General features: G+C 38.5%; 1 protein-coding gene across 6 annotated transcripts in view; it reads right to left on the reverse strand.

Annotated features, from left to right (window-relative positions):
• The window catches only part of LOC135472447 (calcium uptake protein 3, mitochondrial-like), a 98638-nt gene that overhangs the window by 19747 nt on the left and 65079 nt on the right, over positions 1–13812 (reverse strand). For 3 of the 6 annotated variants that reach the window (XM_064751958.1, XM_064751957.1, XM_064751962.1), the window contains 3 exons: positions 11487–11569; positions 10924–10950; positions 6526–6618 (listed from right to left, as the gene is read on the reverse strand). In XM_064751958.1, coding sequence (XP_064608028.1) covers positions 6526–6618; positions 10924–10950; positions 11487–11569 — 203 coding nt within the window. The remainder of the gene's footprint in view (positions 1–6525; positions 6619–10923; positions 10951–11486; positions 11570–13812) is intronic. The other 3 variants (XM_064751959.1, XM_064751960.1, XM_064751961.1) reach the window with 3 other exon arrangements.

A 13812-nucleotide genomic window follows, 5' to 3' on the forward strand; every position in this document is an offset into this window, starting at 1 on the left:
GCATTTAAAGTATTGTAGCAAGTCCATTACGTCAAATGTCGTTGACATACCATCTAATCTGACTCACAATTGAGGGATATCACCGACACAGACAACTAAATCGCTTGAATGCTGCAAGTGGCGGGCCCTTGTTCAACAAGGTCACGTGTTCAAATCCAGACTTCACTGGTTTGAACCCAGCTTTAAGTCAGGTTTGTACGGTACTTGCATGTCAAAGGACAGTGGTTTACTCCTGGCTTCCATAAAACTGACCACTGCTACAGAAGTGAAAATGTCTTGAGTATGACGTTACATACCAATCAAACAAATACATCAAAACTGAGTTTAGTTTAAGATCCATAACTGCCAATCACTTTTCTGGTAAAATTATTTCAACTTCATTTGGAGCCATTCAGCACCCTCTTGTCAGAATACAAATGTGGTCATACTGTCAACTGTGCTGTATTGCACTCGGCCATATTCCAATCCTAAAACAATAAACCTAAACTTACAACATAAATCTGGCATACTCTACTACCTGCTGTACAGAATATAAAGCTATTCCATGATCGCTATGCAATATCAATTGAACACCTTCACAGCAGAGTTTTGCTTACAGCAGTTTTATGCAAACCAATTATAGCCACAAAGTAATACCTGGAATAAGTCATATCACCGTTATTCTGATTTTATCATGTTTACACATTCAGGGCCATACATTTGTATGTGTGCTACATCAAATTTGCCACATCAATCTGTATATTACTACAATTTTATTAGAGTGAGTGAGTGAGTGCTTGGGGTTTAACGTCGTACTCAACAATTTTTCAGTCATATGACAATGAAGAAATCCTTAGGGTGCATGTACGTGTAATGTGCCTCCTTGTAGCAGGACGGATTTCCACTGCTCTTTCATCTAGTGCTGCTTCACTGAGACGGCTTACCGAAGGCAGGTAAGCCACCCCATCCGAGCCATTATACTGATACCGGTCAACCAGTCGTTGCATTATCCCCTTCATGTTGAACGCCAAGCGAGGAAGTTACAACTTCCTCTTTTAAAGTCTTAGGTGTGACTGGATCAAAAATTGATCCTGGATCTACTGGTCCAATTTTATTAGAATAAAAAACTTTTTTAGTAATAAAATGAAAATAAGAAATGCAAACTGAACATTGTGCTGTGTATGTAACATTAATTAAAACAGGAATGTGTCATATTGAGTATTGCAGAACAAACCTTTACCTGGGTATGTGTCATATTGAGTATTGCAGAACACACCTTTACCTGCGTATGTCATAGTTAGTATTGCAGAACACACCTTTACCTGCGTATGTGTCATAGTGAGTATTGCAGAACACACCTTTACCTGCATATGTGTCATAGTGAGTATTGCAGAACACATCTTTACCTGCGTATGTGTCATAGTGAGTATTGCAGAACACACCTTTACCTGCGTATGTGTCATAGTGAGTATTGCAGAACACACCTTTACCTGCGTATGTGTCATAGTGAGTATTGCAGAACACACCTTTACCTGCGTATGTGTCATAGTGAGTATTGCAGAACACACCTTTACCTGCGTATGTGTCATAGTGAGTATTGCAGAACACACCTTTACCTGTATATGTGTCATAGTGAGTATTGCAGAACACACCTTTACCTGCATATGTGTCATAGTGAGTATTGCAGAACACACCTTTACCTGCGTATGTGTCATAGTGAGTATTGCAGAACACACCTTTACCTGTATATGTGTCATAGTGAGTATTGCAGAACACACCTTTACCTGCATATGTCATAGTGAGTATTGCAGAACACACCTTTACCTGCGTATGTGTCATAGTGAGTATTGCAGAACACACCTTTACCTGCATATGTGTCATAGTGAGTATTGCAGAACACACCTTTACCTGCATATGTGTCATAGTGAGTATTGCAGAACACGCCTTTACCTGCATATGTGTCATAGTGAGTATTGCAGAACACGCCTTTACCTGCATATGTGTCATAGTGAGAATTGCAGAACACACCTTTACCTGCGTATGTGTCATAGTGAGTATTGCAGAACACACCTTTATCTGCGTATGTGTCATAGTGAGTATTGCAGAACACACCTTTATCTGCGTATGTGTCATAGTGAGTATTGCAGAACACACCTTTAATTGTGTCAAACAGGATATACATATTGACAGATTGACGCGGCAAACAATGACTATACAATTATGGGACCTTATCAATGTAAATCGCACCCAACATTTAAGTTACCAGAGAGATTTAAATGTCACTAGTGCAGTGTACACAAAACAATAACCCTTCAAATCTGGCATCTGTTATCCTAGTTATTAAAAAATCACTTGGTTGACTTTGTAGCCATTAGTTTGACGAAGAAACTTGCTGTAAGACACCTAAAACAATTCCAGTGAGATCCAAAATCATGCTAGAGAAGAGCAAACTCTTCTTAAAAATAATTATGAAAGACTGTAGCCAAGGATTACAACTAAAGCTCACTGTATTAATTAAATCACACCAATCATGATGAAGTCACCACAATCAATGATGAAAGTCAAAACTGCAATTAAAGGCTGCTTAGGGCAATGTTCTCATTCACATTATACAGCCCAAACTACAACAATACTGTGTAAACGAATGCTGAATGATGTATGAATGGGTGAAAGATGTTACATTATGAGCCTGTATCTGGAACTCTGGTTCAACTCAAGGCATCAGGTACAAGCAGAGGTCAGTGAGAGTGATCTCCCTTTAACCAGCAGGCGTGATGAAGTGAAGGATTTCACATACACTTTCCCTAAATATATTTTTGTTCTTTTAATATATGTATATGTCTGGCTACTTTCACAAAACATTGGTGATCAATTTTTCGCACATTTCCTTGTAAACCTTACTGTCTAGCTAGTTGCTGTTTATAAACCTGAACAACTGCATATCTAAAGTTCCACACCATTGACCATGTACTCTGTAGAGAGCTTCAACCCTCCAAATAAAGAAAAAACACCGTATCTTTTATGACAGCTCCAATAGCTGCATGTAGTTCCTCTGAATTTCATCTTTTATGCTCACAATTCTTATGGTCCATATTTGTGGTCAACTCTAAGCCTGAAAAGCAAAGATCTAAAACAAATTAAGAAACAACCCATTATGTTACCCATATGATGACATTTTCTCATCAACAACTTTTTGGTCTTCACTAAACAACAATGACCGATAACAAATAGCAGCTCAGACTTAGGAAGCTTCAAGAAGCCAAGGTGTGGGCCACACGTACAGCTGAGCTGCCAGTGGAATCAATTACATACCACACACAATGTGTACCCCAAATAAGTAGCAAGCATATGGGGAATACATGTTATCTGTATGCCTATATACATATACAACACAAGCAAGGTCGCAAACAAGCAATTTCAGACAGCTGCAACAGCATGTGACATATTATGATGTAAGAAACAAGCAAGCCAAAGCATTAAAGCTTCCAAATGATTCAATGCACAGTCAAGGTCATGTACAACTGGGTATGTATGATTTAATGTATAGTCAAGGTCATGTACATCTGGGTATGTATGATTTAATGCACAGCCAAGGTTGTACTAAGACGTATATACATGTGTGATTCAATGCAAAACATGACACAATGCACAACCAAAGCATTATGGGTTCCATGTCTTCTTGCAAACCCAAGAATGTTATTTTTTGTTTAATATAACTGTACGTATATTGAACACGTAATAGATTAACTTTGTTTCTACTGAAGACCACCACAAAGCTATCCTGCAGGATCTATGACTGTGTGGTGAGGGATTCATACTAGTGAGGAAGACAAAGGCCAGATCAAGAGAACATGTCACCCAGTAATTACAGATGAGTTTCTACTGAAGACCACCACAAAGCTATCCTGCAGGATCTATGACTGTGTGATGAGGGATTCATACTAGTGAGGAAGACAAAGGCCAGATCAAGAGAACATGTCACCCAGTAACTACAGATGAGTTTCTACTGAAGACCACCACAAAGCTATCCTGCAGGATCTATGACTGTGTGACGAGGGATTCATACTAGTGAGGAAGACAAAGGCCAGATCAAGAGAACATGTCACCCAGTAACTACAGATGAGTTTCTACTGAAGACCACCACAAAGCTATCCTGCAGGATCTATGACTGTGTGATGAGGGATTCATACTAGTGAGGAAGACAAAGGCCAGATCAAGAGAACATGTCACCCAGTAACTACAGATGACTTTTTTCTGAAGACCACCACAAAGCTATCCTGCAGGATCTATGACTGTGTGATGAGGGATTCATACTAGTGAGGAAGACAAAGGCCAGATCAAGAGAACATGTCACCCAGTAACTACAGATGAGTTTCTACTGAAGACCACCACAAAGTTATCCTGCAGGATCTATGACTGTGTGATGAGGGATTCATACTAGTGAGGAAGACAAAGGCCAGATCAAGAGAACATGTCACCCAGTAACTACAGATGAGTTTCTACTGAAGACCACCACAAAGCTATCCTGCAGGATCTATGACTGTGTGATGAGGGATTCATACTAGTGAGGAAGACAAAGGCCAGATCAAGAGAACATGTCACCCAGTAACTACACATGAGTTTCTACTGAAGACCACCACAAAGCTATCCTGCAGGATCTATGACTGTGTGATGAGGGATTCATACTACTGAGGAAGACAAAGGCCAGATCAAGAGAACATGTCACCCAGTAATTACAGATGAGTTTCTACTGAAGACCACCACAAAGCTATCCTGCAGGATCTATGACTGTGTGATGAGGGATTCATACTAGTGAGGAAGACAAAGGCCAGATCAAGAGAACATGTCACCCAGTAACTACACATGAATTTCTACTGAAGACCACCACAAAGCTATCCTGCAGGATCTATGACTGTGTGATGAGGGATTCATACTACTGAGGAAGACAAAGGCCAGATCAAGAGAACATGTCACCCAGTAACTACAGATGAGTTTCTACTGAAGACCACCACAAAGCTATCCTGCAGGATCTATGACTGTGTGATGAGGGATTCATACTAGTGAGGAAGACAAAGGCCAGATCAAGAGAACATGTCACCCAGTAACTACAGATGAGTTTCTACTGAAGACCACCACAAAGCTATCCTGCAGGATCTATGACTGTGTGATGAGGGATTCATACTAGTGAGGAAGACAAAGGCCAGATCAAGAGAACATGTCACCCAGTAATTACAGATGAGTTTCTACTGAAGACCACCACAAAGCTATCCTGCAGGATCTATGACTGTGTGATGAGGGATTCATACTAGTGAGGAAGACAAAGGCCAGATCAAGAGAACATGTCACCCAGTAACTACACATGAGTTTCTACTGAAGACCACCACAAAGCTATCCTGCAGGATCTATGACTGTGTGATGAGGGATTCATACTAGTGAGGAAGACAAAGGCCAGATCAAGAGAACATGTCACCCAGTAACTACAGATGAGTTTCTACTGAAGACCACCACAAAGCTATCCTGCAGGATCTATGACTGTGTGATGAGGGATTCATACTAGTGAGGAAGACAAAGGCCAGATCAAGAGAACATGTCACCCAGTAACTACACATGAGTTTCTACTGAAGACCACCACAAAGCTATCCTGCAGGATCTATGACTGTGTGATGAGGGATTCATACTAGTGAGGAAGACAAAGGCCAGATCAAGAGAACATGTCACCCAGTAATTACAGATGAGTTTCTACTGAAGACCACCACAAAGCTATCCTGCAGGATCTATGACTGTGTGATGAGGGATTCATACTAGTGAGGAAGACAAAGCCCAGATCAAGAGAACATGTCACCCAGTAACTACAGATGAGTTTCTACTGAAGACCACCACAAAGCTATCCTGCAGGATCTATGACTGTGTGGTGAGGGATTCATACTAGTGAGGAAGACAAAGGCCAGATCAAGAGAACATGTCACCCAGTAACTACAGATGAGTTTCTACTGAAGACCACCACAAAGCTATCCTGCAGGATCTATGACTGTGTGATGAGGGATTCATACTAGTGAGGAAGACAAAGCCCAGATCAAGAGAACATGTCACCCAGTAACTACAGATGAGTTTCTACTGAAGACCACCACAAAGCTATCCTGCAGGATCTATGACTGTGTGATGAGGGATTCATACTAGTGAGGAAGACAAAGCCCAGATCAAGAGAACATGTCACCCAGTAAGTACAGATGTGAACATACACGTGTACATGCAGATACAGCCAAAAACTATTCTGTTATAGGAAGAGAAGGACAAGGGGCAGGAATAGAGGAAAGCCAACTCTTGTTAGTTCTGGGGCAGGTAGCAAGCTCGGAATGCCAATGTCAGGGACATCCTTCTAATAAAAAACTTAAAGGTATGCTGCTCAAGGCATATGACAAGTCTTTATCATACAAGTGGTAAAACAGTACTGGTGGTAAGGCATGCTGTTAAAGCTGGGCATGTCTACAGACTACAGGAGGGTAGGAGAACACCCTGAACCACTGTGAGCGCTAACACAGAACATACGGAGACAAGGTCCTTCAGGGGCTTAAGCTCATTCCGGGAGGACACCACCTGTTTATTCTTTTTGTCATGGGACAGACCAAAGAGTTTTTTCAACTGAAAAACAAGAGAATCAAAACAAACATAGAACACAATAACATGAACCCAACAGAAAACAAAAAACATAAGAAAATATAATTTACTGAAAAGTGCAAAGTGCATTGACAAGGGCTCCTACGAACCGTGCTGAAAGTGAAAGTGTTACAGAGTGTGCCACTATGTTTACACCGTGTATATTCACAGATGGCAATTGTGCCACTGTGTTAACATGGAGCATATTCACAGATGGCAATTGTGCCACTATGTTTACATGGAGCATATTCACAGATGGCAATTCAAGCTTATTCTTTACAAAGAAAAGACACACTGCATTTACACACATTAGTGCCACCATTTTGAGAATCAATTTAGATCAATTTTTTAACCCTTACACGTAAGTCGCCAATGATGGTTCCCCATAACTAAAGAATGGTATTCAAAATGACAACAGTAATAGGAAAAGAGACAAGAGCTTCTGGAAACCAGATCTAATGCCTAAATAAATATGCTTTCTAAATATGGATATACATGTAGTGCAACAGTGAATCATTATTCTGTGACAAAAATCTCTCATGTTTTTTTCGGCATCAACAACTTACTGGAAAATGTGATGGTCATATTAAATATAACCCATGTGCCCACCCATTCCTAAGTAAACTAATTAACTTTCTCATCTTCACAACGCATCAAATGGCAGCCAATTTTAGAGTTACATGTATCAATGATGTACAAAGAGACTATGCTCTATTAATATTTAGACTTGTGAGATATCTGTTTTATGTGTTACATCAGTAGGCATATGTAGTGCTGTCCTATAGTATACTACAATAACTTCTTAGCAAATAAGAGCAGGAACAGTTCATAATTACACAAAACACCATATCCATCCCTGAGTTATGTCCCTTGGAAAAAAATAACACACAACTTTTCACCATGAGTTAGTTCCCCTAGACTGTCACAGATGAAATCTACAATGTGGGTGGGATGAATGTAAATGAGACGATAATAAAATCATTCTCTAATACCAAACTACAGACCCACTAAATCTATCCATTAAGCTCTAGTACAGTCACTTACACAGACTTATTGTGCTAAACCTTTTCATTATGTATGGAGGGAATATAATTAGCAGCTTAAATATGCAACACCTGTCACTGAATACAGAATACATACATGTATTCAACAAATTCTTCAGTTAATGACACTGCAATGTCCGCTTACCAAACATTACAATGTAAACATCAAAGCTAAACAGTCAAATTAGAGGCAGAATAGCCTTTGAAGTCAACAGATCAGACTATAATTACTTTGGAGATTAAAATGTGATTTATAAAATAAAAACCTTCACATATTTTGAACTGCAGATATTAACATTCCTCGGCTATCATGCAGGAATACACTATGTATAGAAATGTATACCATACATAATGTCACTTAATAATAGTTTTCCATTAATTTAGCTTTAAACTACTGTAAATTAACAACTGTCAATTTCCTCACCTTTAATTAAATTCAGTCTTATTAAACATAGCAAGCATGTAAATTAAGCCAACCTAAAAACTAAATTATTTTCTTCAATAAAAACCTAATATGCCTATTCTTTATGATAATAATGAAGGCAAATAACAGATGCATTAGTAGTGCCCGAGAACAAAATGTCCCCAGCTCAAAAAGTCAGTACAAGAGAAAACACACGATTTCAGCATCTTTGCTCTTTCTTGGCTTCAAATTGGTCCATGCCTCACATGGCTCCCAAGGCAAATGCATTTTAATTACACCAGCCTAACTTCATCAGTAGAACATTGTGTAGCAAGCTGGTTCTCAAAGGGTCGCTGCCTGTAGCATGACACTGCCCAACGATCCGGGCGACTCACTGTGATTCACCATTAGACACTACGCCTTTGATGTGGCCAAAATGAGCGCAGCAGTATGACTGGTCACAACCAGCCACCCCTCCTCCCTCCCTCCTATCTCTATCATAAATCTTCAGGCTCATACAACAGTCAGCTAGATAAAGCCCTATCGTCTATCTTAACACCTCCTTTATCTTAACAATGGCTTCCAGTATTACTGACTCCACATCTCCAGGATTCCTTATCATTGAACCTGCACAGGTAAATAACATACCTGTCTAAGAGAACCATTAGCCTGATAAAAGCAGTGAGGAATAACATTACCCAATCTGTGAATATCTGAACTGAATACCCTATATTCTAACCTTATATAAACCACTGATGAAATATTGATTCGAATACTCAACATCCTCATCTTGTAAAAACCAAGGAATAAGGAACAATTTCTTTTATTTGAAAAATCTGCCTTCTTAGCTTTCTTACATGTAACTCGTCTTGACCTACAAGACTTGAATACTCTGCACTGTAACCTTGCATACAGCCTCCAATCGGGTACCGATTTGAATACTCCACATTGTAATCTTGCATACAGCACTCATCGGGTACCGATGTGAATACTCTACATTGTAACCTTGCATACAGCACTCATCGGGTACTGATTTGAATACTCTGCACTGTAACCTTGCATACAGCCTCCAATCGGGTACCGATTTGAATACTCCACATTGCAACCTTGCAAACAGCACTCATCGGGTACCAATTTGAATACTTTGCACTGTAACCTTGCATACAGCCTCCAATCGGGTACTGATTTGAATGCATTGCACTGTGACCTTGCATACAGCACTCAACAGGTACTGATTTGAATACGCTGCACTGTAACCTTGCAAACAACACTCACCAAATACTGATTTGAATACTCTGCACTGTAACCTTGCATACAGCACTCATCGGGTACCAATTTGAATACTCCACATTGTAACCTTGCATACAGCACTCACCAGGTACTGATCTGAATACTCTGCACTGTAACCTTGCATACAGCACTCACCAGGTACTGATTTGAATACTCTGCACTGTAACCTTGCATACAGCACTCACCAGATACTGATTTGAATAGTCTGCACTGTAACCTTGCATACAGCACTCACCAGGTACTGATTTGAATACGCTGCACTGTAACCTTGCATACAGCACTCACCAGGTACTGATTTGAATACTCTGCACTATAACCTTTCATACAGCACTCATCAGGTACCAATTTGAATATTCCACATTGTAACCTTGCATATAGCACTCACCAGGTACTGATTTGAATACTCTGTACTGTAACCTTGCATACAGCACTCATCGGGTACCGATGTGAATACTCGCAAGAGAGAAAACCATTTTGGTCTTTGTACAAATACAGGTCCAGATATAATGTACCATCTGGAGAGTCTGTGGTAAAAGATCAGGCCTGGAGAGGGTTACTCCTTAATAGATTCTGCATATAGTGGTATTCATACAAGAAGAGGTATAGGTTGGCACAGTTTGTACCCATCGGAATACCTATATACACTCTTTATACATGTATACGGTTTCCCCAAATTTCACATCTATGTTATTAATGAGAAATTCAAGCAACTCAAAGAACACGAAAATATTCCATGGATGGTAATCCTTACATGTGGTGGAACTAATCATGAACTGAACCCATTGTGGGTTGGAAACCCAAGTGCACTGAAAACACCAGAGGATAACATTTTTGATACCAAGGTATTAATACCTTGAGCACAGCACCATTATCAAGAACTACGTGATAGTATACTCCAATCCCAGACAAATCACACTGGGAAGCTGTAAGTGTGAGTGATCCTGTCTTAGTCAGGGCCATTTGCAAGAACTAACGGATGCCTCCATGTACCCAGGACCCAGCCAGGAATATATACATTCAGGGAGATTGTCAAAACAAAATTAACTGGATATAAAAGAATCAAGCTCTTCCACCTGGAAATCAAACTTATGTACTAATTAACATGTTTACTGAAGTGCTTTGAGAGATGTGATCATCCAATTACAGAAATCTAACAAGTCTAAGACATGTGAAGCTCTGAATCTTACGACGTGGTCATATTTAGTCATACATAAGTCTACACGACACTGAACAACTCAATTAAAATGACCTTCACTAGACTGCCATGGTCACAAGCAGATCATCTGTAAGACATTTATATTAAGACAGATGTAGTTGAGACAATGAGAAATGTGAAAAGTGAAATGCAACAGGGAAGGCCATATATTACAAGGTGAAGTCAAAGTCATGAAGGTGAAGGTCATCAAAGGTGAAGGTTATGCAGTCATCGAGTATTTTTCAGCCACCATTAAGATGGCATCTGCAGTCTACTGATACATCAGGAAACAGACAGCAGAAGAATTAATGTTAGAATCTATTGTGAGGGAAACAAAGGCACAATAACATTGGCCTAACCGGCAATCCAGCTTGCAGCTGTTGAATCTGCAATAAAATAACAATGAATATTCACATCAAAATTTACATACATGTACTGTGCAGAAATAAACACATAACAGTGTTAAATTAGGATATTAACTTCTCTCCACTTAGTTGAAGTCTTGACAACATTCAAGACAACACTGGCAAATAACATGGCCATAGCACTGCTGAAGCTACAGCTGTTCAAGGAGAAATAGGAGAAATCCGAATAAAGAGAAATACATGTATTGGATATTGCACAACTTACTCAAGTCTGAAAAAGACGAAATAAATCTGCGAACAAGCAAATACATGAATATCGCAACATGAGGTGTACAGGAAAATGGCTTAAAGCTTATTAAAATCTTATGAAACATACATCGGTCAAATAAATAGCAAGCTGAAACACAGAGTCTTAAACATAAAACTGACAAGCAATCAGCTCAAGTTTATGTACACAGAATAGACTTACACTGGAGTACACGGTACAGTAGTCTGACAATACATCCCATGAATACAAATATGTAAAACATTTCCTACGAAAGTAGCTTGTAACTTACCACGAGGAACTCTCTTTTGTCCACAATTTGGTTTCCATCCGTGTCAAACATGTTAAAGGCAATCTTGAATCCAGACTGTGGCTCTGACAGACAAAATAATATACATATATACATATTGTAGCATTGTTACAAGCATTACATATAAGGTGGCGAACCCTGTGAAGTTTACTTTCCAAAACTTTAATGGAAAAGAATGTGCCCAGCACTACTATATAGGCATCCCTTGGTCATCAGCACAATTGTCACAGTGTGTTTGCGAAGCATCGCAGGCAAAGTTCTGACAAAATAGGTTAAGATCAAGGTCAGTGGAAGCTGTTAAAATTTTCTACACAACAAGATGCGCCTGTTGTACAAGTCTGATGAATACTGCTTAAAGATTTCAACCGGTATCATATTTTAATATGCATCCTGGATATAGTATACATATCCTGGATATAGTATAACTGTAGTATACATATCCTGGATATAGTATAACTGTAGTATACATATCCTGGATATAGTATAACTGTAGTATACGTATCCTGGTTACAGTATAACTGTAGTATACGTATCCTGGATATAGTGTAACTGTAGTATACATATCCTGGATATAGTATAACTGTAGTATACGTATCCTGGATACAGTATAACTGTAGTATACATATTCTGGATATAGTATAACTGTAGTATACATATCCTGGATACAGTATAACTGTAGTATACGTATCCTGGATACAGTGTAACTGTAGTATACATATCCTGGATATAGTGTAACTGTAGTATACATATCCTGGATATAGTGTAACTGTAGTATACGTATCCTGGATATAGTGTAACTGTAGTATACGTATCCTGGATATAGTGTAACTGTAGTATACGTATCCTGGATATAGTATAACTGTAGTATACGTATCCTGGATACAGTATAACTGTAGAATACATATCCTGGATATAGTATAACTGTAGTATACGTATCCTGGATATAGTATAACTGTAGTATACGTATCCTGGATACAGTATAACTGTAGAATACATATCCTGGATATAGTATAACTGTAGTATACATATCCTGGATATAGTATAACTGTAGTATACGTATCCTGGATACAGTATAACTGTAGTATACATATCCTGGATATAGTATAACTGTAGTATACATATCCTGGATACAGTATAACTGTAGTATACATATCCTGGATATAGTATAACTGTAGTATACATATCCTGGATACAGTATAACTGTAGTATACATATCCTGGATACAGTATAACTGTAGTATACGTATCCTGGATACAGTATAACTGTAGTATACATATCCTTGATATAGTGTAACTGTAGTATACATATCCTGGATACAGTATAACTGTAGTATACATATCCTGGATATAGTATAACTGTAGTATACGTATCCTGGATACAGTGTAACTGTAGTATACATATCCTGGATATAGTGTAACTGTAGTATACATATCCTGGATATAGTGTAACTGTAGTATACGTATCCTGGATATAGTGTAACTGTAGTATACGTATCCTGGATATAGTGTAACTGTAGTATACGTATCCTGGATATAGTATAACTGTAGTATACGTATCCTGGATACAGTATAACTGTAGTATACATATCCTGGATACAGTATAACTGTAGTATACATATCCTGGATATAGTATAACTGTAGTATACGTATCCTGGATACAGTATAACTGTAGTATACATATCCTGGATACAGTATAACTGTAGTATACATATCCTGGATATAGTATAACTGTAGTATACATATCCTGGATACAGTATAACTGTAGTATACATATCCTGGATATAGTATAACTGTAGTATACGTATCCTGGATACAGTATAACTGTAGTATACATATCCTGGATACAGTATAACTGTAGTATACATATCCTTGATATAGTATAACTGTAGTATACATATCCTGGATATAGTATAACTGCAGTATACATATCCTGGATATAGTATAACTGTAGTATATACATATCCTGGATACAGTATAACTGTAGTATACATATCCTGGATATAGTATAACTGTAGTATACGTATCCTGGATATAGTATAACTGTAGTATACGTATCCTGGATACAGTATAACTGTAGAATACATATCCTGGATATAGTATAACTGTAGTATACATATCCTGGATATAGTATAACTGTAGTATACGTATCCTGGATACAGTATAACTGTAGTATACATATCCTGGATATAGTATAACTGTAGTATACGTATCCTGGATACAGTATAACTGTAGTATACATATCCTGGATATAGTATAACTGTAGTATACATATCCTGGATACAGTATAACTGTAGTATACATATCCTGGA

The sequence above is a fragment of the Liolophura sinensis genome, chromosome 8 (assembly GCF_032854445.1).
Source record: "Liolophura sinensis isolate JHLJ2023 chromosome 8, CUHK_Ljap_v2, whole genome shotgun sequence".
Classification (NCBI taxonomy): domain Eukaryota; kingdom Metazoa; phylum Mollusca; class Polyplacophora; order Chitonida; family Chitonidae; genus Liolophura; species Liolophura sinensis.